This window comes from Hylobates moloch, unplaced genomic scaffold, assembly GCF_009828535.3.
Source record: "Hylobates moloch isolate HMO894 unplaced genomic scaffold, HMol_V3 SCAFFOLD_8, whole genome shotgun sequence".
NCBI lineage: Eukaryota > Metazoa > Chordata > Mammalia > Primates > Hylobatidae > Hylobates > Hylobates moloch.
Genome location: NW_026652283.1, coordinates 45361148 through 45387834, shown reverse-complemented (window position 1 = coordinate 45387834; position 26687 = coordinate 45361148). Strand labels below are relative to the sequence as shown.

Sequence of the window (26687 nt, the reverse complement as noted above, 5' to 3'; positions counted from 1 at the left end):
GATTCAATCATAAATGCTAGGTTATAAGCCTCTCCCATAATACAGTCTTCTGAATCATCTTTTAAAAATAAACTTTTGGCGGCCAGGCGTGGTGGCTCCTGCCTGTAATCCAGCACTTTGGGAGGCCGAGGTGGGCGGATAACGCAGTCAAGAGTTCAAGACCAGCCTGGCCAAGATGGTGAAACCCTGTCTCTACTAAAAATACAAAAAAATTAGCCAGGTGTGGTGGCAGGCGCCTATAATCCCAGCTACTCAGGAGGCTGAGGCAGAGAACTGCTTGAACCCAGGAGGCGGAGGCTGCAGTGAGCCGAGATCATGCCACCGCACCCCAGCCTGGGAGACAGAGCAAGACTCTGCCTCAGAAAATAAAAAATAAAAATAAATAAAAATAAACTTTTATTTTGGAATAGTTTTTAGATTTATGGAAAAATTGCAAAGATAGTAGAAGAGGGTTTCCATATACTCTTCATCCAGTTGTCTCTATTATTAATATATTAGTAATATGGTAAATTTATCACAACTAATGAACCAATATTGATACATTATTAACTATATTTAGATTTCCTTAGTTTTTTCCTAATATCCTTTTCCTGTTCCAGCATCTCCAAATTAACTTTTTAAAATCATAAAATAAATTTTTTAATTATAGAAATAATACATCACAGGTTAACTTTTCAAATATTGCAGAAGAGCATACAAGAAAAAGTATTACTCGCTTCTTCCTACCTAGTCATACTTCCCAGGGGAAACTAGCATTAACAGTTTCATATGTATCCCTCTGACATTTTATATGCATATATAAAGATAGACATGAATGTATCTTTTTTTCTATGAGGTTTTTTTTTCTCTGTATCTTGTTTTACATGTAAGCACTTATGGCTCTAACTCATTTTTTTAACCACTATGTAGTATTCTATAACATAGATACATCATTATTTATTTTACCAATTCCCTATCAATGTACACTTAGATTGCTTCTGTTTTTTTTTTTTTTTTTTGCAAACAACATTATAAAGAACATATATCTTTAAGTACTTAACCCAATATATGCAGGATAAATTCTTAAGTTGAATCCCATCAAAGGATATTTGTATTTAAATTTTTCACAGACAGACATTGCTGAAAGGCCCTCCAAAGAGACTCTGCTGCTGCCTTATAGGCCTACCAACCACACATCCCCGCCCTGTTTCCCCACTCCTTCATCAACAACTGTAGGCCATCAAACAAATTACTCACAATTCCTTGAAATGCTTCACATTTTCCATCTTCCCACCTCCATCTTCAAGTTTTCCCTCCTTTTTAGCTCTCTGGATACTTTTGGTTTTCTTCCCACCTTCCCTGTGAAGGTTGTCCTGTACTTTTCTTTTTCTACACTTACACTCCTGACTCCCCTCCTCACTTCTCTAATATCATTCTTCGTGCTCACAAATGTCCCTTACGGTTTCTCTGCAGCTCAGCATGATTAAATAAAGAACAGACACTTCCTCTGCTCTCCCAGCCTGCTGGCCCTCCTGAACCAAGAGAGAATGTTAATAGGGACACCTGAAAATCCTTAATCTGGGTCAGAATATTAGAAGGAATATATTTAACTTGGTGTAATGCTAGGAGAAAACATCTGGAAGAATTTGCATTGTTTCCTTTGTTAAAATCTTATCTGTTATTTTTTTTTCTACATTCCACACCTGGATAGGATTCCTCTCTTTAAAACAATTGCTCAAAATTGTTATTCATTACTCCCCCCAGCTTTTTTTTTAAGCTAGTGTTGGAGTGGAGGCAAAAGTAAAGGTGGAAGGAAAGAAAAAAAAAATCCACAAGTGGCAAACTGAAGAGTAGGAATGAAAGTGCGGGGAGGGAAGAGGTGAGGAGGCAAAAGACAATTTTGGGGAAAATGTCAACCTCTTAAGTCCTCTAAGAAGAGTTCTTTACTTAATTTCATCACCACTTCCTTCATTCAAAAGCTCTAAAAACAGAATCGGGGCAGGAGTGGGTTGGAGGGTGGGGCACAGTGGAAGGGGGAGTGAAAGTATCCAATTCCTCCAACTGCAACTTTCCCCAACCCTAACTTCTTATCCAGCAAAGCTCTATCCACCACCAAGAATCAGCTTAATAGAATAAACCACTTAGAGCTAAGACTCAGAGGAAGTCAAAGACCCCACAATCTCCTTGCCTATTAAGCCTCTTAGAAGTTAGAATGCTGCTAAAGAAAAGTGATATTATGGCCGAGCTACTTAGAAAGAACACAAGGATGCGAAGTTGGAAAGAGGGAGGCCAGTTTGGGGGTTTATGAGCATCCATCGTTAACTAAAGATGATGGGGCGGGGTGGGATAGTGGAGGGGGAGCGAAAGCAGCCAGCCGTGAGAACAGTGCTTGGAAGTCTTCAAGTTGAGATTTAGGAGAAGTGTATTTGTAGAATGTACAAATGTGATGAGCTCTAAATAGAGCAAACGCAATTTTTTCCCCTTAAAAAGGAAAACACAGTCTTAAGCATTATGTAAGTAATTAGAAAATTGGAAAAATAAAGCAGCCTGTAATGGTTCCTTCCCAGTTCAAATTTCCCAGTGATTCTAGGCATTCTATCACCTCCCCATCCTCTCCTCAAAATAGCTGGTGAAGAGTAAATGGTCCACAGACTTGCTATCTGAGTTGGCTGACCAGGCAGAGGCATAGAACAAGATTCATCAAGCCCTTTACTAAACCCAGAAAAAAGTCCTTCTGGCTTACTGTCCTTCCTCAGGTAGGAGTTTAGTGTAGAATTCTAGTTATTTCCACTCTGTGGCTTTTCAGGTATTTTAAAAAGGTGGTCATTGGGTGAGTGCTAAACTCATCCTTGCTCCAGCCCCCATATAACTGAAGCCAAGAAGGAAAGACAACATTATAGGTACCAACTCCTGAATATCAACTGGAAGATTTTTCAGCCGTAGGAAGACTTGTCATAAACTGCACAAACTTACAAGAGTTCAGGGCTTGCTGGAGTCACTGTCCCCATAATCCAATTAGGAGTAGAGGTAAGAGTTGGAGGAGCCTGGTTTAAGAGACTTCAAATCTGTGCCCAACCCCTTATCATATTAATTATAGCTAACATTTATTGAAGGCATACTTTGTGCCAGGCACTGTTCCTAGGACTTTATTTGTATTTTCTATTAACTCATTTAATCCTTATAACACCACTAAGAGATTGATACTAGTGTTCATCCCACTTTATCCTGAGGAAATGGAGGCACAGAAAGAGTAGGTGCATCTGTCTCGTCTCACAGATTTAGCTCTTCTTAAACTACTATGTCTGTAAAGCACATTGGGTGTTAGCAGATACTAAATCATCTTCTCCCATCCCACCAAAGGGTATGTCTGACAAACTTTTTTCTTAGATCATAACTAGCAAGTTCCAGGCAACGCACTGGGTACTAGGAAGAGAGATCTTAGAATAAGACACAGTTCCTACCTCAAGGAACTCACAGTGCAGGGAGGGTGAAAAGGGCTTGTGAGTGGGCCAAAATAAATTGTGCCTAAGCGCTGCCACACTGCAAAAGGCTCCTATCAATTTTTCGAGTATGGAGACAGCCTGACATACATATATGAAGTGCTCAGAACAGTGTCTGGCACACAGTGAACAAATACAAGTATTATTCTTGTTACCTCGTGAATCTGACCCATAGATCTCCCTCTCCTGGAGTGTCCTTCCTTCTCATTGACTCTGGAGTCAGAATGCCTGGATCTGAACCTCTTCTCTCACACCTGCTTGTGTGACAATGGGCATATTGCTTAAACACTGTGCATCAGTTTCCTTATCTGTAAAATGGAGATAAGCAGCACCTATCTCATAGGGATTTTATGAGGATTAAATCAATTGTTACCTGTAAAGCACTCAGAATAGTGCCTGACACATAGAAAGTGCTCGAAGTGTCAGCTATTATTATTAGGAGTGATACTATGTTCTTCTCTTTGCTTGCAGTCATTTCACTTGCAACAAAAAGACTGAATTTAAATGCATCTGGCTTGGTTAGTTTAAGGAGGATAGGAAGTCTCTGAGACTAAATGGGAGGAGAACAGGACCCCTGGGAACTTGGAGGAATAACCCTGGAACTTGTTAATTAAGATCTTGTTAATGAATCTGCTTGTTAATGGTCTATTAAAAAATCACACAATGAAATTTAACGCACAAGTAAAGTCTTTTTCTTTCTTTCTTTTTTTTTTTTTTTTTTTTTGAGACAGAGTCTTGCTGTGTCACCCAGGCTGGAGTGCAGTGGCACAATCTTGGCTCACTGCAACCTCTGTCTCTCGAGTTCAAGCAATTCTCCTGCCTTAGCCTCCCAGGTAGCTGGGATTACAGGCGTGTACCACCATGCCCGACTAATTTTTGTATTTTTAGTAGAGATGGGGTTTTGCCATGTTGCCCAGGCTGGTCTCGAACTCCTGACCTCAGGTGATCTGCCTGCGTCAGCCTCCCAAAGTGCTGGGATTACAGGAGTGAGCCACCGCACCTGGCCTAGTAAAGCCTTTTTCAAATTCTTGCTCTTTCCAATCCTCCTGGCCCAGCTTTAACTTCTAAAGATCTTGCCTAAGGGGCAAGCCCTTCCAAACCTGACAGGGACCTCTTCATCTTGTCATACTGGCCGATAGAGCATGGCTATTCTTGCAGCCTAGGAAAGGTCTCTAGGGCAGAAAGCCCTCTTCGACTTGATTCTGCCTATCATTCCTCAGGCCAAAGCACTGTCCCTCTGAGCCAAAACATCTCCCTCCACAAAATAGGAATAGAGTCACTGGCCCTGGAAATGGAAAAATAAAGATGCTCCGAGCTTTGCTGAGAAGAAAGGCAAAGGGTAAACTTCTTTCAGTGGGGATTTAGAAAATAAAATTTCAGCTGAGATGTCACAGATCTGTATAGAAAACAGCCTGCCAACTTACATTCACAAAAAGTCTACAAGAATTGGGTAACTTTTGCCCCAAAACACCTAGAAAAATAGTGCTGCAGCCGGTCTCAGGGAATGCAGACTGTCTTCTGCAGCTCAACTTCAAGGATGGAATGGCATGTCAGAGGGCTCCCTCTAGGTTGAACACTCAGGCATTTCATAAACTATTTTAGCCCCCAAAGACCATTCTGCTCTTGAGACAGATGTAGATAGACATCTTGCATGTACCTATGTGTATGTGAGGGTATGGCATTTATACGGTTACTTTAAGATTACAAAACACATCTGGATTATCTATTTACTCAGCAACCCTGTAGGGTAGGGCAGGGATTATCTGCCATCTCCCATTTTACATATGAGGAGCTGGGGCTCAGAGAAACAGAGACTTACCCATCATCACACGGCTAGTAAATGACAGGCCCAGAGCTTCTGACTGTGCTGTTGCCCTATCGCTGAACATTTCCTCTATTTCTGGTCACCACCTCCCACTTGTAAACATGCCAGGAGGTGCCCAGTGTTGTGGTGGATCCTGTGTGGCCCTTCAGACTATGTCCAAGTGAGGAGAGCCAGCTGGCAACTCTGCAAACTCAGCAGAAGAAACAGTGATCCTGGGTTCATTTACTTTAACAACAAATATTTACCACGCTAGGCACTACATGAGGGGACACACTAGATGGAGTCACATAAGGAGACAGACATGGGCCCGTGGGAGAGGCACAATTAAGCAAATAATTACAATTTAATGTGATGAGCGTTTTTAAAGAGGGAATTATGTTGGGGGAAAAATACCATCCCCAACTCCATAAGCAAACTTGACGAGAGCATCCCCTACTGCGCAGGTACCCAAAACCTCCTGAACCTCTCAGAGCAAGCCCCTAGTCACGGCTCACTGAACCTTCTACCTGGTGGCAGCTGCACCCTGGAAGGGTTAAAGCTTAAAGCAGAAAGCCAATCTGCAGGTGTTGGTGACTGATTCTGACACTGAGAGATTCCTCTAACCCTCCAACTTTTATTTCTTTACAAATGAACATTTGAAAGCTCAAGGGCTGCGGAAGAGGAGAGAGGAGGCTGGCAAAGCACACACACCAAACCCTCTCCAGCCCCTTCTTGGCAGAGCAACAGCAGTGAGAAGATAAGCTGGTTGGAGCCCACGGGGCACCGCAGCGCACACCAGCCTCCCTCACATCTGGCCAAGCACCTCCAGACCCTCCACTGGGCCACCTCATCATTATAATATTGCACCAAGAAGGGAAGGCCTGGGCACATATGGTCTCTTGATCAGCAATAAGACAGGCAGAGGGAGGCAATCCAAGGAGGAGCAGTGGCAGAGGGCGAGCCGGGACAGATGGACAGATCCTCCCCAAGACAGCAGACTGGATGAGGAAGGTACTGTCTGTGAGCAGATCGCGGGTCTTCACCCTTCCCCTGCCTGCCCAGACTCCTTAGTGGGTTTCCATCCTCTTCTTTTCCTCTCCACTAGTCCTCACTCCCCTTTCTGCAAGGCCAAACACCTCGGTGAAACCTTCCCCCAAGACTTTCACCCTAGATGAGTGATTCCTAAACCTTAAGGAGCACAGGAATCACCTAGGATGGCTGCTTGCTAAATACACAGTTTCTAAGCTGCATTCCTTGTGATTCTGAATATGAAGTCTAGTGTGGGTCCTGGGAATCTGCGTTATAAATATTCTTCACCCCATCCCCATCCCTGTCCCCATCGTCCACTACCACCAGCACAAGTGATCTGAAGCAGGCAATCCTTAGATCACATTTTGAGAAAGCCAGCCTCAGGGATGACTCTCTCTCTCTCTTGAAATCCTAGTGCCCTTACTGTCTGTTATTTTACATTATCATTTCTTTTTCATATATACAGTTTAGCTACTCACCTTAACCATAAGGCTGTCAAGAAGAGGAAGTATTATCTCCTACTTCTTTGATTCCCTTGCAAACAGCACCGAGCACAACGCTCTACACACAGGAGCTCAGGAAATGTTTGTGGATGTAGAGCGACGGTGAAGATAAGAGGCCAGGGAAGGAAAACCACAGCGGGGATGGTGGAGTACAGAGGCCCCGGCTGGAAGGAACTGTTTTTAGCATGCCGACGTGTGCCAGGCTGGAACAACGGTTTGCTTCGCCTTCTTTTTTTCCTTCTTCAATACTCTTGGCACTACATGGCTAACCTCCCTCGTGAAAGTCAAGCCTGAGCAATGCACCTCCCAGAGGAAACCTTGCCAAGAAACTCTGCCAAGAATCCCGGGTGCTGTGTGGCTTAGTTTAACAGCCAAGCGAGTACTCTAGGCCCTGAGACCTGTCACGTTTCCGGGTAGGGCAAAGGATAGAGCTAAGCCTGAACTTTAGTAAAAAGATGAGGACCCTTAATCTACCTCACTAAACATCAGCAGGGCAATGGCCCTCCTTCATTCAGCAAACATTTCCTGAGTATCTACTCTGTGCCAAGCATGGTTCTGGGTGCTCATGGGTCCTCTGGTGGTTAAGATAGCACGTGTTATCAGAAAGCATTTTCTAGTGACATAGCTTTAGAAAGTAACTTTAAAAGCAGGACCCTAGATGATGATGAGCCTTAGAGCCACAAAAGCACCAAATGGATATTCTCAAGAATGCCTGGTTATAGGATGAAGTGCTATAGACATCCAAGGTCAGGTCTCAGGCCCTGGCAGGGAACAATTCTATTCTCACTTCACTGTGAGCAATCCTTGGCAGTTCTGGAGTTCTTTCTTCCACTCTCAGATACTACAGTTTGTCCAAAAAAGCAAACTGCTACCCCTAGCTCCTTTGAATAAATAACTCCTTCTTGATTTTCAGATATCAGCGTAAAGGTCACTTGCTCCAGAAAGCTATCCCTGACTCTTAGACAAGATTAGATGCTCCAACTTCTAAGTCTCATGGCATGTTATATTTCCCCTACGACAGTACTTTTCGCAGCATCCTGCAATTGCTAACTAAACTTTGAAGTCCAGTAAGGCAGGGGCTATAATCTATCTTGCACATCAGTCTATTCCCAGTACCTCACATGGTGCCTGGAACAATGTAGGTACGCAGTAAATACAGCTGAATGATTAAATGAACTAATGAGTGCATCACATTTGACCAATGATATGGCAACTGAGTCATGTCTCACATACTCTGCGACAGTTTTATCCACTGCCACCAACAAACAGCTAAGATGAAGCAGTACTATTCCTTCTATGGGACCAGTATCTTATGGAGGTAAAACTGGGGCTCACAGCAGCACCCCAGTACAGACTCCAGGAGGCACTTCCCACGATCAAAGATGGATTCAATACTACAGAGTCAATATAATGTCATCAAGAGCCTGAGAGCTATTTTGGCCATGAGCCACAGACTTGAGTTTCTTACATGTCCCTCAACTTCTCATAGGCTCAGCTTTCTCATGAAGAGGACAGTGGGTACTTTAGCAGCAGGTACTCTCTTTAAATAAAGAAGAAATGACAATAAAAATCTCCCCACACCATGATGGTAAGTTAGAAGAAGGAGGCAGCATTTGCAATGAAGCATCTCTGTGGTTAGGAAAGGGTTAAACCCATGTCTGGGTTCTTTTCCCCGTAAATCAGCCTTGACTGCTGCTCAGTCTGAATGAAGCCCCACCAGGTTGGCCTGTCAGGAAGGAAGCCCATGCGTCCAGACTTTTGTTGTTCTAAGGATTTTTTTTTTTTTAATTTTACTGCTCAGGAAGGAAGCTGAAGCCTAGGCCCTAACTGCAGTCCTGCTGATTCCTCAGCCGAGCATGCGCCACTGCCCTTACTGCTCCAGCTACCTCTCAGGCTCCGCTCCTTTTCTAGAATTCCTTCTGAACCATGATTTTGGCATTTGGACCTAAATCCCAGACTTTCCCCTTCTTTAAGAACCAAAAATTAAGAACATTCAGCATTTCCCTTCCTAGCTAGTACACACCTTTGTGACTATATGTGGGAAGGGCTGAGGACAGAGAGGGAGGAGAACTGGGTGCTCCATGACCTTCAGAGACACTTCACTTCCAAAGGTGAGCTGAACCCTTCCTTTAAATGGAGCCATGAAGGAGTTGATAGAGACTGAGCTATCAGATGATTGGCTGCCAACAGCTATTTCTGCTACAAACATATGTGGGCATGAGACTCTTCAAATATGAGCTACTCTATTTAAATAACAGACTCAAATCCGAGGTCCTCAGGCACAGGGTCAGTCTTCCCCACTCCCATCCTCCTACTCCCCATCTCTCCCACTGACATGCAGAGTCATTCTCTGGTATTCCCAAGTCCCATGGGGCTTTTTTTCTACAAAGAGAAAAACACTTGAGTTTATTTGTGCGTTCAGGGTAATGGACAGCCCTCTTTTACTCCTAGGAGAATGCACACAGACACCATGCCCCGCCCAACCCTGCCCTCCCCTTCCCCCTGCTAATCCCTCCCCAGGCAGCTCCCCCATCTCAGTCCTGCTGCTGTATTTCTCTTCTGACCTACAAGGCCCCTTCAAGCCCCGTCCTAAGCCTCCCCCAAGCAGAGACAATCCATCATGCTGTGGGACTGTGACACACACAGATGGGGGAAGGTTCACAGATTTGTCTCACATAGGCAAGAGGGTAAAAGTGTCTGTATAACTTAAAGTCTAAGGACACACGACAAACCCAGGGATTGTGAATTCTAATACTAGTCAAATACTATTACAGCAAATCTCATTACATGTAGTCCAAATCTGTATCACACACAAATTCTAATAACCCATTGATTTCAAACAATATCCAGTAACATAAAATTTCAGAATAAGAAAATACCATGAGATTTGGCCTTTTTAACCCGGGCCACTGCCTAGATATCCAACCCTAGTCAAACCCTCTCCCGACTCCCAGACTCAGTTTCTCTAACTCGACTACGGGAGAAAGAGGTCAGGAGGACACCAGGGCTAATCCTGGTGGATGGATAATAATGGAGGGAGGAGAAGCAGCTGGTCATCACAGAAAAGGGCTTTCGAGCCTTTCTCCCTCCCTCTTTCCACATTGCCATAAGGCATGAGTGTGTGAAAGGACCCTACATACATTGCTAGTTGTTAATGACCCTGTGTTTGGCTACATCAGTGCTTCTAACAAGGAAGGTTTTACCACCAGATTGTCCTTGAAATAATAACAGTAACTAAGTATTGAACACTTAGTATGTGTGAGAAACTGTTCTAAGCATTATCTGTGCATTTAATCTCATTCAGTCCTTCCCAACAACCCTTTAAGTCTGTATAATTCCCATTTTGCAGGCAAGAATACTGAGGCCCAGAGAGATTAGGTAACCTTCCCAGTATCAGAAAGCAAGTAAGGTAACAGGTCAGGACTTAACTCCAGAGGCCAAACTCATAATGACTATGTTATATTGCCTCCCCACCTTTGATCTGAAACACCTTCAAGTTGAGGCTCAAAGGGGGCAAATATAGCTTTTATTCCTCTAACAGGTATTTATTAGGCTAGGCCACTCTGACTTGCTTTAAATCAAACCCCCAGAAGCAAGGTCAAATGAGAGCAATATAGGATTAGCTGGCACCTAAATGGGAATCATATACCTGAAAATAAAGCGAAGGTCTCTCCAGGGCTGGCCCTTGCCTCCTCCCTACAGCTTTCTGTCTCTGCTGCACTAAGATGGACGTAAAGCCATAAGTCTAGCCTGAATTTCAGTGGAAAAAGACAACTCTTGCCTGGTAAGTCACACTCAAACTTACTGGGCTTGATTTCTCATAAGACTGTACCAAAAGGTTCCTTCTTCACTCACATAGCTCCAGATTTTCCTAAAGCTTCAGATCCATTAACAGAATGTACTGAACACAGCACCATGTCTCCCCAGCAAAAACACAACTTTCATTTCGTCTAGGTCATCTTCAACCAGAACGCATTCCACAGAGAAAACTGACAGCCACATATCTGAATTGCCAGATGTTTACATGTGTCTACAAAACCTCCACATCACTTGACTGTTTTCAACTTCGGCCAGGATCTAGGTAGAAACTTTTTTCTAAAATACACACTGAAAGCAGATCCGTATGTGTGGACTCCATGATAGGGGATGTAATGCTGTGGGAAAACATTTAGAAAGGGGAGAGGCTCCAATCTTAGGTTTCTAAGGGTTAGGAGAAAAAAGTAGATTTAAATTTTTGTTAAGTTATAAACGATTTTGTATTAATAGTACCCCAAGTAATAAAGTAAGTCTATATTTGAGAAACGTGATTTCACAAATTCTTGGAAAACTCCCTCCCTACCTTCATCATCATGAAACCTCAAGGCATAAATAAGTTCTTCCTTTCTTTCCTCAAACCTCTATGCCTTTGGGATAGCATACATAGTCTTACAGATACTGTTCTGTGCAATGCTGATGATGAAAACTTAAAGTAAAAACTAGATTATAATTGCCACCATTAAGGTATTCAATATGCAATGAACACTAAACCCTTTTATATGATTGGTACCAGACAAAAAATAATAATTTTTTAAACACTAAAACTAAAGTAGTGTGATTAAGATAACAGAAAAGTCCAATCCATTGGGTAATGCTGGAAGATGATAAATTCCTTCTGTTTACTTAGCATCTACCAGGTGTTCTGATTCATACCACAGCCTATCATTTCTCTAGGCTCAATATATAGTCCCTATCCAGGATCTTTTCCTGGAAAAGGTGTAAGAAAGTTATTTCGCAGAAAATTCTCCTTCTTGCTGCAAAGAAAGAGATACTTACAAATTCCTACCCTGTAGCACACATGTGAAGTTACAAAGGATAACAACACATTCTGTTCAACCATACATGCCACAATTTAAATGATACTTAAAAAAATTTTTAAAGGCATTTTAGCTGATATATAGCAATAAATTACCCTTAAGTCTGCAGTTCATCTCTCTTTAAGACGGGATAAAATGGCGCTGGGAAATGCTGTTAAACTCTCACGAGCAAATATGCAAGTCCAAACAATATTGCTATTTTGGTGTTTAAAAATCCTGTGGATTTTACAATGAAATGTACCATCACTCCAAATCTCAAGTATTTATAAAGAGCACGTCCCAACGTGTGCTTTGATATTTATTAACCACATGGATGTGGTTAATGAGTTAAAAATAAGAAAAACTATTATAAAAATATAACTCCATTAAATATGTTGTCACTCCAAATCTCAATTATTTACAAAGAACACATTTCAATGTGTGCCAATATTTATTAACCAGATGGATGTAGTTAATAAGGGTTAAAAATAAGAAAACCAATATAAAAATATAATTCTATTTTTCAGTTTCCTCTTCCCTGCCTAATGAGGAAAGGGGGTGGGGAGGGACAGCAACTTTTGTTATTTGGATACAATGTGTGTTTTTTTTTTTGTTTTCAAACAAAAAGGGGCCACCAAATAATCAACCTGGGGCCGCTGACCGGAAGGCAGCCCCGGAAAACTTCCCGTGGGAAGAGTTCCAGAAATTGCCCGGACTTTAACGAGCCCCGCTGTGCTGGCTGCGAGCCTCAGAGGCCACCGCGACTCGCTTTGCCCGAATGCCAGCAATCCCGCCGAAGGACGGAGCCCTGGACTTGGGAAACATTCCCCGGAACATTTTTACAGATTTGAAAAGCAGGAAAGGAAAAACATTTCAAGCCGAAAGGAGAAGCCTCAGAGCCCTGGGGGCACCAAGGGGCCAGCGAGGTCCCCAGGCGCTGTACACACGTCCAACCTCCCTCCTCCACGCGCCCTGCTCCCCCACCCTCCTCCCATCCCTCCTCCCCCAGGCAGAACCCTCCCTGCACAGTGGCCATCCCCACACCCGCGCTGTGTCCCCCTCCCGCCCCGTGCACCCACTAGCGCCTCCCGCGCGCTCCCATGCACCGTGACGTCGCGTGGGCGCCCGCCCTTATCCCTCACCCCGGTCCCCACTCTCTTCTGCTCAGACGGCGTAGAGGACACCAATCGGGGACGGGGTTCTTAGTGCGACTTGGGGGCGCAGGGACGTGGAGGGCGAGGCGGGGCAGGGCGGGGGGCGCGCCGGGCCCTCGTGTGTGTGGCCGCGGGCTGGGCGCTCCCGGCCCTCGAGGCGGCGCGCAGAGTCCTCCCGCGGCCTCCAAGTGCTGCAGAGCGACGGCGAGATCACCAACATTTCTGAAATCACTTGCAAGCCGCCTCGGTGGCGGAGGCTGGGGGCGTCCCTTGCAAGTGAGCGAACTGGGCCCACTCGGTGGCCTGGCCTCCCCGGGGCCAGTTCTCGCGCCTCTCCGCGACCCCTCCCCCAGACGATCAATTACCAGCCACCCTTCTGCCGGGAGCGGCGAGGGGCTGGCGGGCGGCCGCGAGGAAACTGCAGCCCGGATCACTTCTGCATGACAATTGATGGGAGGGAGGGCGCGGGGCGAGGAGGGAGGACGGCTGCGGTGTCCGTTTTCTCATCATGGTGATTAGGCATTCCGGCCGTAAGAGGAGGCAGCCGCCGCACAGAGCGGCGCGGCGTGGAGCGAGGGCAGGGGAAGAGCGGGAGCACAACTAGAGCGAGCCCAGCCGCCGGGCGAGCTGCGCGCCGAGCCAAGCCAAGCCAGGCCAGATGGCTCTGCAGCCATCAGGGACTGCTCCCGTCCAGCCCGGCCCCACTTTAGCTGTGCAAACATTTCTTTATCCCAACAAGACAATTAAACCCAGCAGCATGAAAAAGAGTCTCCATGACTGTGTTGGGAGTGAACAACCAGAAACAACCACACACATCACAGGAGTTCTTGCCCCCGGGGAGTAGGGGAGAACCCGGGAGCAGCTGAGGGAGAGTCAGGCTAGGTCTGGGCAGTCAGGACAGAGGGAAGCATCTGACCCAGCTCTTCTGGCGATTTGCTGACCCTTTCCCAGTGGTCATCTGTCCCAGCTGCAACCCAGAGGTGCAGCCTGGCCACCTGGCATGCCCCAAACATTCTCCCTAGCAAGAGCAACTCTCCTAAAAGCCCAGTGTAGAGTACCTGCCCACCCCAGTCCCAGAGCCCTTGGAAAGTATCCCCCCTCACCCCAGCCCTCCCCATTCCAGGCTGCCTTTGGCCTAGGTGGGCTCAGCTGATTTGATTGTTAGAACACAGGGTCTTCAATGATACATGCCTTTATAAAAGACACAGAGTACAAAATACCATCTCCTACTCAGGGCTTTTGGGACCCAAGAATGGCTGTTCAAGTACATCAAAGATGAGAGCAAAGCAGAACATCCAGGAGCTGCTGTGAGCCATCAGGTTTCCTGCCTACCTGTGACTCTACCCGACCACAGTGAAGGTCAAGGAAAGAGGGCAAAGCCAAGCCACTTATGGTCAGTGCCCAGAGTCCATCCCTGGGGTAAGCCAGAAGACAGGGCCAGTCGCCACTCCACGCGGGCAGTTCTGGGCCCTCTCGGCCCTGTGGTGCACATGTATACTTCGTCAACTCCAATTTGGGCTGAGTGGATAGGCTGGCAGCCTGGCCAAAGACTGTGTCACACAGGCAGGAATCTGGGCACAGGGGCAGCCTGAAGAGGACCATCAGGAAATGCACATGACAGGAGCCAGAGTGCTAAGGGGGTAATAAATGTACAGATTCTAACACAAGACAGCAGACAATACTTATCTTCCCTTTTGTTGTAAAGTTTCCTCAATGAGGAAATGTTTATTTTAAAGGCCCTGGGAAACATCGCTGTAGACATTTCATATGTAAGGCACACGTGAACTATTTGTAATTGGTCCATAAATTTTAGCATTATTTCCCTGGACAATGAGCCTTGGGGACTGATTCAGGGAGTGACAATAAACAGGAGTTACCTCAGTCCCCTTCCTGGGGAATTATGCATCCTCCATGAATGGCTTCTCACAAAACACTTCTCCCATTTTCCAGGGCAAGTAAGTCAGTCCTGTAGAGTAAAGGCTGCTTGTTTTTCCATAGAGCACAACACCTCCCTCAGGAATCACCTGTGAAGCCAGGTGGATGGACAGGCAAGCAAACCAGAATCATCTATCAGGAAAGATGATGCTTGACCCAAATCACTATATTTCTGTCTATAAAAATTCATGTTTAATCACAAAAGAAATCCTGCCTACCAGTACCCAGATTTAAGGAAAGAACATGTGTGCATTACACCATGTCTGCAGGCCTCTCTTTCCAGTGGGCTCACAAGTGGACGTATCTGCATATTGATGTAGTGTGTGAGCAGGGGGTGGCTGCAACAGTAAAAACTGTCAGTGTTTCCATTATACAACTGATTTCTTAATGACCTAAAACTCAGTCATAAAAACTTCTGCTCTAAGTAAAGGACACACACCCCCATTCTCACCTCCCACCCCCACCCACCAACAAAACTCTAAAGCTAAATGCTTACTTTGGAGTTTGACTGCTGCATTTAATTAAAACATTTAAAAAATATTTTATGAAAAGATATTTATACGAAGAGAACTGAAAAATGAGTCGACCATATCAGCAATTAACTCTAAATTTTAAGAATAAATATATATACATATATACACGTGTGTGTGTGTACATATATCAACCATATATGGTTAATTTGGGCAATCTGGCGAAAGCACTGTATCCTATCACTCTGCTCGTCTGAACACTTTCTATCCTCTGTCCTTTCATATCCCCATCCGCCGTCACTGCCCCCATCTGCCCCTGAAGCTTTCTTTCCCTTTGGAAGCAGTCTTGTATACTGTCACTTGATTATCTGAGAAATATTACTTATTTCAAAACGGTTCTGTAGGGAGGACCTGAAAGGCATCTAGTGGGAATAATCAGGCCTTCTAACGGCCCTTAAATATGTATTTACATAAAACAGACCATAAATATTCCGACACACGTCGGCATATGACAGGAGCCAAGAAAGCTGCTGCAGACTTTGTCTTAGTGCCTCTTCAACCCTTCCTTACAGAAAAATAATTCTCCTGCCTTCCAAAAATTCACAATCAAAAGCACAAATGCCATCTAGTATGACCCAGTGAGGGATGTGCTAACCACCTAAGGTAAGGAAGGGAGGAAAGAGCACAAATCCAGGGTGACCACAGGGTAGCACAGCCTCCTTTTCACTTTGCACCTTTGTTTCTTATTAAAGATTAGTCACAAATGCAACTCTGGATAATAACGTGGGTGTACAAACACCCTCCCCTCACAGACACTCCTATAGGTTTTATGCTTGTGTACAAGAAAAAAAAGGAGAACACAAGGTACTCTGTAAGGGAAGAATATTTTAAATGAATAAAAGAGGAAAGGACTCCAATTTATGTAACACTGCATTGGAAATAAAGAAGTTTCCCCACCCTTCTGATCAGAATCTCATTAATTTCAAGGTCAGAATTCCATTTCACTTTGGGAGACAGACTCATTTAATTTTTCTCCACCCAGGCGTATTCCTGTGTGAGGGATCCATCTCCATGGGGGATGCCACCACCACACAATGCAAACCAGGCAAACAGAAGAGTTATGGCTTTGACACTCAGAGGGGAATGGATATCCACGTCTATGAGTTCTGACTTGACTAACAAGCTTCCTCCTGCTCTGGAGTCGGATACAGGTTTGGGCTAAAAAGATAGAAAGATGGAGACAAGCTGGATCTGTTAGGTAAGAAGAAAGAGATCTCAATCTCCAGATGTTACTTGGTGGCATATTAGTTATGAGAGGATTTCATTTTCAACTTGTATTTGGAGAAAAAAAGAGGCGGAATCTGTCACACCCTAACACAAGGCAGTTTTGGCTGGAGGTCACATTACAACTAGCCTTGATCACTTGCACATCACTGGACAAATGAAAACTAAAATAAAATCAAATCAAATGAACCAACACAGTGCCGATACCTGTTCAGCAGCTATATCCAAGAAGCAGGATCACAAGACACACAAGTCAACAGAAAGTGAAAAGGTGAAAGAGAACCAAAGCCAAAGTGAGAGGGCAACACTAGCAGTAGTGCTGTCAGCCAGCAGCCTTCTCCCTTAAGTGGGGAGGTCTCCGGCTTACAGACGCTGACATAAAAGACACACTTGCCACATATTTCAAAACCAAAGAGCGATGGATTTACAAGGCAGGTTGATTTTATGATGACTTTTATTGAAAAGGTACGCTGGGTTTAGGCAGATGCCTTTTAGCGCAGGAAAGTTAACACAGTGCCTAATTCAAGGAGACAGCCTGAGGAAGCAGTGGCGACAGGGGAGAGAGCTGCAATGTCTCTATTACTCTCCTCGGCATCATAAAGAGGAGGGAAAAAAATGGTATTCGTGTTGGTGGTTATAGAGAGGACGGGAGCACGAAAAAATAGAGAAAAGGGGAAGACAAACCTCAGATGTAGTTTTCTTAAGAAAATAAAATAAAGCAAATCTGAGAACAAAGGGTTGCGTGGAAAAAACACCCTCAGTTCATAAATTCTCACCAGGCTTGAAGAAAACTGCTCTGTCTACCCACAGCCCAAAAGCTTCAAAACACAATTATTTTCTGATTATATTAGAGCAAAAGATTGCAGGGTTCAGCACTCCTAGTCTACAAGTTCCAAATAAAGGTTTAGTTCCAGCTATGAGTAAGTGTAGCCAGAGCCCAACAAGGCACTTGGAGAACATGAGAAAAAGCTGTTTCATAAGCAGAAATTAATAATAGTTGTGAACATCAAATATGGAGCAGTCACACAGGTCAACCATGTCTAGTCCTAAAAGTGAGCCTCAGGATAAGCATCCAGGAAACCTGTGAAATCCCAAGAGAAGTCGGCTTTCTAGCCTTGCGATCGCAAGGAAAACACAGCTGTTTGAAATGCTTTATGGTGATTGACGACACCTTTGTCCTTCTCTGAAAAATAGCCTGATATGGACAAGGGCTGAGAGTTGTGAAAATAGAATCACGTGGAGTCTGCTGGTTGTGATACAATGGAAAAGCTAAAAAATAACGCAGATCAGACAAACATAATGAGGACAGCAAAGAGAGGAGGAGTGGACATGTTTCTTTAGGCCCCCCAAATTCCCAAGGAGCCGACACTTCTTAATGAAATGACATTCACTCCAGTCATCGGTGGCACCCCTCTTCACTCGAGTCCTCAGAGAATAAGCCCACTAGGGCCCAAGAGAAAGGCTGTGCTGGGGCCAGCTTGCCTCTGGCTACTTTCAGAAAAACATTTCAAGAACTATCAGTGCTCACTGATAAGAGACAAGCAAAGCTTAGCACTCCACAGCTAGTGAAAGGGACTTAGTTGGCCCTTCCCATTACTAGGAGCATGTAAAATGCCACCGACCTGTTGAACATCACGGTGAGGCAGGGCTTACTGGGGGTAAGGGAGGGCTCGAACCAACGTACTTACATCTGTCATTCCGATCCTCTGGGCTAGATGAGGCTTCCCGATCAGAAATGAGGCCAGAGACAGCAAAAATCTTCTTCCCAGTGTCATCAACCTTTAGTGAACCAGGGGAGCTAGATGGCAGCTGTGTCCCAAAGTCATATTCCTTGCCATCTGCATCTGAGAAGCGCAAGTGGGGAGACTCTGTGTCATGGCAGTTCTTAAGACGCTTGGCCGGCGTAAAGGCTGACTGATAGCTCTCCCGGTCCTCGGTGGAGGCAAAGGGCCGGAAAGCCCCCACACCACTATGATTCAGCATACTGATTGGGGTGCAATCTAGATTTGGGGGAGCAAATTGAGGGTGGAGGTGTAGTAGAGAAGGGGGGAAATCACGATTGGCAAAAGTGCCTGGCACCCCACCTTGCCGATGGTACATAGAGGCAAAGGTATAGGAACCGTTGGTGAAAGGAATATGCACGTCCTTGTCAACTGAGACAGGTACACCAAAGGGTCGGGGCTGCTGACAAGGGATGGAAGCATCACGGCTGGCCTCAGCCGTGGATGCCAGGACCATCAGTGCTGGGGATGCCAGAGGGTTGGGAAGGTAGGATGAGTTCTCCATCTTGAAGGCTGCCCGGTGTAAGTCCATCGGAGTCTCTTTCTGTGGCCGGCGTTACACAAGAAGCAGTCTTCCCTGGGAGGGAGGCCAAGCGGCACCTTGGGTCAGGGCAGGGAATATTACTGGGGAATCATTCCCTCCTAAGACCTGTAGAAACAGCAAAGAGAAAAAAAGAAGGGGGAGGAAAGTCAGGGGGAGGAAAAAAAGGGAAACCCCAAGTGATCGAAACACCATCCTTCTGGCTTACAGATGCTCGGGCAAGAGACACCACAGGCTTTAGGAGCCAGTGGGCAGCAGCATCAGACCATTTTCATCCAGGAAAATCAATAGACAACTTACTGTGATGTACGCGTAGCTGACTTTGGTCCCTACACGTTCCGGGTGAAATGCGCCTGAGCCCAGCAAAGAAAAAAATATCATAAAACCTCCAAATACGATATTCCCTGAACAAATGAGCTTTGGAAGGCCAAGCCACCCAGTAGATTAAGTGGGGGGGGTCTATGTTTTAAAGTGCTTCCACCTGCATCCACCACTCATGGCAGGCCTGATGTTCAGAGACCACATTCTACCTATACGATTCCCCACATATGCATCCTCTCTTCATCTCCCCTAACAACACTCTGATACTGAAATATCCCTAATTCAAGTTCATCTAGACCAGGAACACTCGTACATATTAGTTAGTACAAAGTATACACATGGATAAAAGATACACATATATACACACACATCTTCATGTATCATCTAAGACTGTTTCCAGAAAAAAGTGCTATGTGAACAAACAACATTAACATTTATTTTGATGCACACCCCTCTCTAATCACATGGGCTTTCTATTTCTCTTTTCTGAGAAGGAACAAAACCTTCATCAATAAAATGCCTGGCGTCTCTGACAATATTTAAAACCATAATGGGTGCCTTTGGCATACGCTCTCTAGAAGCATCTGTCTTCTAAGGGCAGCAAAGAACAGATCGGTAATTTTAGTTACTAATGCACTCACTCTTAAGTAGATTTGTAAACTGCCTTGGATTTGCCATTAACATTTGGAACAAAATGTTAACAAAATTCCTGACTTATTTTGCTCTGCTTATTGGCCCAGTCAGAGCTGCTGTCCAATAAAGGCCCCCGGAACAAATTGAAGTTCGGAGAGACTTCTTTCAGTTTCCCTTGTAAATTTAGGTTGTACATTTTCATAGTCACTGGTCCCATTCCAAAGTGTATTTTGAGTGGGGGCTGGGAGAAGGGCTGTATATCAAAAGCCAGGACAACATAAGGTGAATACCAGGACTTATTAGTGTCAAAAATATACACGAAATAGAAACTTAATGAAACTCAAAGCATAACCAAAAATCACCGTCTGCTACAAATTATGCCTTTAAATTGAGAGTCATATCAGAAATAAAATCTACCTCGTCCCTTTTAAAAAGCCCACCTGGAGTATCTTTGGTATTCCCTCAAACAGAGAAACATCAGTTAAACGGTAGATGAATCCTCCTGGCTTAATGCAGTGCAAAGAGTATTTCCTTCTCCCATCCTGTAGCAGACGTGCCAATGACTGTTATTAATTGGGAAGATGAGTGGACACCATCAGACTGCTTCCTCATTTGGCATCTTTCCTTATAGACATCATTGCTAAATTACCAGATTATGTATCTCACATTAACGGATTTTTCTCTCTTCCAAATTTTAAATAACTTTCCTGTCAAGTTATAGCAGTGCAGGGAATGATCTGCCAAGGACAGCCAGTTAGGCTGACAAGTCTGGGAATCCTATTCTTGGCTGTTTTCTAGTCAGATTAATGGTCATACAACATGGACGCTCTGAAAGTGGGTCTAGGGCCGTTCCAAGGGTTCTAAGCAGCTCTTCACAACAGAAATAACTACTTGTCTATCAACAAGCAATATTATATGAGGCAAACTGGAGAAAAGGACAAACATAACACACTGAGTGTGAAAGGAGGAATATTTGCCCCTCAAAATACGAGCCCCCCCCAGGATTCACTTGCTATTTTTACTTCCTAGATCACCTCATTATCTTAAATGAGTTTCATAAATTAGGAATCTGGTGACAGCACCGGACACTCCAACAGAACCCGGTGAATCACTCAACCCTGGTTATTCATTTGAAAACTTCATTACCCTGAAAATAAATCAACAATATTTTTCCAGGCCACATCTCTTTTACTTCATTGCGTGGGCGTTGGTCTCCATGGGGGAGGGGGGAGTGCTTTTCTTCTTTCCCTTTTCTTTCTTACCCTCTCCTCACACTAACAACTTGTATAGATGCTTCAGCTGACCACAGTCATTATGAAAATCCATAGTTAATACACTCCCAATGTCAAAATGTCATGGGTTTAAACACAGAACCCAAAATAAGAAAACCAACTGACCCTCTTAATTAAAAAAATATGGATTGTAAGATAATCAGCTTGTTGGAGCATTTGGGTGACTGTGAAGAACCTGGCAAAGGGAAAGTAAGTAACTGTTACTTTTCTGCCTCTATGCTGATTTTTTTTAATTTAGCACTTCGTGCAAATCCAGATTAAAATAACTCCAGCTATTGATCCGAGCAGTGGAATTGACATTAATTTTAGTTCACTTCTCACTTTGCAAAGGGATCAATAGGAAGTAATAACAGCTGACATCCCCGCTGAAAGGAGGAGAAAGAAGGGCTGAAGACAGAAATCGAAAAGCAACCAAATAAATCATCAGCTACTTTTCCACGGCATCAGACAAACTCCAAACAGATTGCAAAAAGTCTTTGTTGAATTAACTAAACAAGGAGGAGGGATCAATCCACAAAGCTAAATAAATTGTCTGGCAGGCAGTGAGGTTGGACGGAGGGACCAACAAATACTGAGTTAAAAAAATTTCAAATCCTTGACGTGATGGGTTTGGTTCAGTTCCGTATCTGTGGGAGTTTGTTTGTTTCTTAAATCACACTCCCGACCCTGGTTTAAAGTGATTGCAAAACGCCAGCTATCTGAATAATTAGTGAGGTTACTAATTGCGTGGTTAAACACGCCAGAACCAGGACAAATGAAACGAAGACGCCCGCGTTTGGAACGTGAAAATGTCTGAGGCTGGGCTGATGCGCAGCGCTCCGCACTCTGCGGAGCGAACTAGCCACTTTCGCATAGAAAAACCGAAAGCCCAAGATAAAGTCTCAGAGAGTAGGTAATCTCCCATCCCATCCTCTGCCCATCCCGGTCCAGGGTCCGCGGGCTTCCTGACCCGCGCCCGGGATCGGCGTAGAAGGAAGCGGTGCTGCTGCCGCCTCTGCCTCCGCCGTAGCTGAGAGCCAAACCCATTTGCAAATGACTGCCACAAAGAAAGCTGCAAAGGGCTCTTTCCCGGAGCCGAGCTCAGGGCGCCCACCAAACTACGGCTCTGCTGGCAATTAAAATGCACACACAACACTCCTCTGCTTATTACAACAGGTGACATCTTTGTGGTCTCTGAACCGTTTCCAAAAGCCAAGAATTAAAATAATAGAACAAATTAAACGATATTTTTCCTTTGCGTAAATAAACTTTTAAAAAATTAACAGGGAACTTAAAAAGCAAAGAACAATGGGAAATGAGGCAGAGTAGTCGGGGGTTGTTAAGAACGCAGGAAAGAATTTTTTTTTTTTTTAAGTTCACAGACTTCGCTTGAAGAGAATTCCCGCACACCAAATGCCCAGGGGGTATTTGGAAACACCGCTCTAACAGAAATTTTACCACCATATGCGAGGGCTCAGGGAACATAAGGCTAACACAGTTCCCGGGCTAGGGCCGACGCCTGTGTTTCAGGCATGGCCGGGTATCGGTCCCAGATTTGGACCCGGGTTCAGGCCCAGCTTGGCCAAAGGGTGCGAATCCGAGACAGCCCGGTCCAGTCCGAGAGTGCGGGGTCGCTGGGATACCGGCTCAGCGAGCGGGTGCATTATTCAGCTCGGAAAAGTCTCGACTGGGAAAAAAAATCAACTCTTTTAGGGAAAACGGGGGAAGAAGAGGTGAAGGCGAAACCTACTTAAACCTGGGCCCAACGCGGAGCCGAGCCCACTACTCTTTGGCCTGACCTCTACCTCCGGCTCTCGGTTGCCTTTGTATATAGAATACGCTAGGTCCCAACGACCTCCGCACGAAACAATCTGCGCCTAACTTTGGGCAACCAAGGCGCCAGTCCGGGAAGAACCGACACGTGCAAGGGCCCCTGGTCCGCAGCGGCGCGGGGCCCGCGGGACAGGGGCTCAGAGCTGCCAGCCTTCGACCAAAGTCCAAGGACCTCCAGCCCCGCCCCGGGGGTCACCCGGGTCTCGCCGCCGCGCGCGCCACCGCTTCAGCTGGCAGCCGCGGGCTCCTCCACTCCCGCTTCTCCTGCAAATGCGGACCGGCGAGGGGCTGCCGGGCCCTTCCAGCTCCTCGACTGCGGATGCGCGGTGCGGGAGGGAGGGTTCCGCGGCCCGCACCGCGGCCGTCCGGCCGCCGCACACTCGCAGAACAGGTGTGTGTCCCCGCTCGCTCCGCGCCTGGCCCCAGCCCTGTCGGCCACCAGCGGCGCGACGCGGCGCCGCCCCGTCCTCGGCCTTCCCCAACCTCGCCTCGAAGCGCAGCAAGCGAACTCACGCCACTTTTGCCGGGTCTCTGCGGGCCAGGAGGGATCGGCACGGAAGACGCCAGAACCGCTTTTCCTCGACGCTCTTTCTGCCTTTCCCCCCTCTGCTCATTCCCCTTTGCAGGAAGAGGCCGCGAGACGGAAAGAGGAGGAGGCCAGGCAAGGCAAAGCCCCCCTGCCCACTCTGCTCCCCCCAGTCCCCTCGCTGCTTCCTCACTGCCGCTCTTTTTTCTCTTTATTTTTCCTTTCTCTCCCCTTTGCCCCTCAAGCCGAGTCCGGAGCGGAGGCGAGAGGCAAGACGTGCCTGCTGGGCGTCGTGGGCAGCGAGCGCCGTGCTGTCCCCCTCGGCGGCTCCCGGGGCAGTGGGCCGGCGCAGACCCCAGACGACCCGGGCCGGCCAGGCAGGGCTGTGCCCCACACCTATGGCCCGGGCCCCATGCACCCACCCAGTGAGACGCGCGCCTGGCTCAGGGCCGGAACACGGGCCTCCGCTGGAGCTGCATCCACGACCCAAGAATGCAGGGTGTGCTTAACGGGAAGCGAAAGCTTTTCCCCTGCCTCCTGGCTGCCCTAGTCCCCGCTACTTCGGGACTCCTGCGCGCCCTTGCCAGCTGGGGTCGACCTGGGCCGCGAGCTCTCGGAGAGGCTCCTGGATTGGGGGATGAACCGGGCATCCCCTCGGATGGCCTCACCACCGTGGGCGGCCTCGCCCGGGGGGCCACACGGAAGCTCTCCGCCCAAGTTTGTTGTGCCCTGGAAGAAAAGGCTTTCTCTTACAAAGCACAAAGGCGAAACGCCCAGGCCGAGCCCTGAAAAGCCCCGGGTTGGGGGGCGGGGGTGGGGTGGGGGAGGCCGGAGGCTCCGGAGTGCGGTGGCGGGGCTGGGTTCCGGGCAGAGAAGGTCGCTTGGCCCGGGCTGACAAGCGCGGCGGCAGTGGCCACAGGACCGCAGCGACCGGCGTGCTCAGTGAAAAGTTTTGTTCTCAAGTCAGAAGAGAAATTGTTACTCAGTTTAAGGCAGGTCTAAGATAAAAATAAAACTACAAACAGAGTAATGCGCCCTCGTCTCCACGATCGTCCTCCCGCCTTGCTCAGTAGAACCGCTGGGAGAGGGGGTCCCGACCCCGAAAATCGCGGGAGATCCCACGTGTCGGGCTACTCTACGGCCAGGCCGGTCCAGCCCAGCGGAGTGGGGAGTTTACCAGTGGCGTTTAGAACGGTCCGCCTCTATGCTAGCACCTGCCTCCTTCCTGCCCGCAGAATATCCCTCCATCCTACCCCACCTCCCTGCCTCCACACCCTTCACACGCGCCCCCGCTAGGAAAAAGTCAGCCGAGCACCCGGGGTCCAGGGCTAAACAGCCACTCCCCGGGTATCCCGCGGAGCCGGCTGTGTGTGGGGTGGAGGCTGTCGGGGTCGTTTCTCATTCGGATCGCCCCTACTCCATCCGCCCGCCGCCTCGGGCTCCCCACTGAGTACCACCCAGCCCTGGCCTCGCCGGAAATCAACGCGGGGTACACAGGGGAGCCCGGAAATCACCGGGGGGGGGTGCACCAGGGAGCCCGGCGAGAAGGCATTCTCGCGATCGACCCAGACAAAGTGGGAATGGGGCTTATTAAAAGACGGAGAAAAGAAGTCCTGCTCCCTTCCCTTGCAGTGCCCTCACCCTCCCTACTTGTCCAATTCCCGCGTCTGGTCCCTCCCCCTTGCACCTCCCCCCCTCCCCAAATAAAACACATTAAGGAAAACTCAAGACGGAAAGTTTGAGCGAGGCAGCGCACGGAGCGCGCAGGGCGCCGATGCCGAGAGGCTCCGTCGCGACGATCCAAGACGCGCCAGTCCGAGTCCCAGTCCCTGCCCCCGTCCGGAGGGAACCGCCCGAATCCCTAGGAAACGGACCCGGAAAGTTAGCCAGGTTCCTGAACAAGCCGGCCGCCCTCGCACCCACCCCTCTTGGGTACGCACACACGTCCACACCCCTTTCTGATCTCCATACTTGCCGTGGAAATTCCTTGGGAGAACGGTCGCACTTTTCAGGACACGGAGGGAGGCAGGCGGAGAGTGTGGTGCATGAAAAGTCCCGGGTTCGCAGAGCCGGCGGAGGCAGCGGCGGCGGCGGCGGCGGCAGCGGCAGCAGCAGCAGTAGGCGGCTGGCCCCGGGTTTGTGTTCGCGAGCTGCCTGGGATTGCATGTACAGATCAAGAGACTCGGTTGGCGTGAGAGAAGGAGCAGTGCTGCCTCTCAGCGCTGGCTCTAATCAGTGAATGAGCCTCCACTCTCCCAGGGACTCGGAGACACACACACGCGCGCACACACACGCACGCACACATTCTCTCACACTCACACACATACAGGCACTCTGAGCACTGAATACATTAGGGCACTAAGGGACTCTGGGAAATGAAGTCCAGACCCAGGGCACTCCTGGAGAACAGACCTGCTGGCCCTCACCAAGGAGCTTGGAAGTCTTGGGGTCGCGAGCCATTGTGAACTAAAGAGAGCGTTGGCTTTTGTTTACATCCCTCCTCCCCCACCCGCAAAGGTCTCAGTGAATGTTTTGGTGCTTGTTCTTCTTCCTTTCCTGAACCAAAAGGGACCAAGAGTAAATGGGCAAAGCTTGAAGACTGACATCCACTGCTGCTTAAATGACCCCCAAATCCTGGGTTCCTCAAAATATCTGCCTTTTTCCAGAAAAATCTTACCTGCTGCTTTGTTCCTGGAATGCTTCTCTGGGTCTTTGACTATAATAATAAATACTAAATGAATATTAATAAAACTGTAACTTTTGGAGGAGGTGAAGGCCTAGTTTAGCATCCAGATGTGAGAATAAAGTTTTTTATTGGTGTTTTATTGATGTTTATATTACAGTTCATTCTTTTCAGATCATTTCATATCATCCTATAATTCATCAAACACAGAAAGATAAACAGGGGAAATGGACAGAGAACTAACATTCCTGAGTGCTTTCTAGGAGCCCAGTTATGGGACTAAATGCCTTTACATAATTTCATTTACTCCTAGGATTAATTCTAGAGGTAATATTACCACTACTTCATAGAAGAGGAAACTGGGGTTGAAAGGGTTTTGTAATTTGCCCATGAAAACGTGTTTAACAAGTCTTGGATAGCAGGTAGTTCTAGTTCTGAAAGCAAAGTTCAACCAAAATCAAATCCTGGTTTAAGAAGTCATTCCTGGCCGGGCGCGGTGGCTCACGCCTGTAATGCCAACACTTTGGGAGGCTGAGGAGGGCAGAACAAGAGGTCAGGAGTTTGAGGCCAGACTGACAAACAGGTGAAACCCTGTCTCTACTAAAAAT

At 46.9% G+C, this 26687-nt stretch overlaps 1 protein-coding gene across 4 annotated transcripts in view; it reads right to left on the bottom strand.

The window, feature by feature from the left end:
• RNF220 (ring finger protein 220) overlaps positions 1-25730 on the bottom strand; it is a 254653-nt gene extending 228923 nt beyond the window's left edge. The window contains exons 1-2 of one of the 4 annotated variants that reach the window (XM_032160616.1): positions 25372-25730; positions 18179-18920 (exon numbers count right to left, since the gene is read on the bottom strand). In XM_032160616.1, coding sequence (XP_032016507.1) covers positions 18179-18803 — 625 coding nt within the window. In that variant the 5' untranslated portion in view covers positions 18804-18920; positions 25372-25730. Of the gene's footprint in view, positions 1-18178; positions 18921-23818; positions 24108-25371 lie in introns of those variants that run through there. The other 3 variants (XM_032160612.2, XM_032160617.2, XM_058443380.1) reach the window with 3 other exon arrangements.
• Positions 25731-26687: the final 957 nt, after the last annotated feature.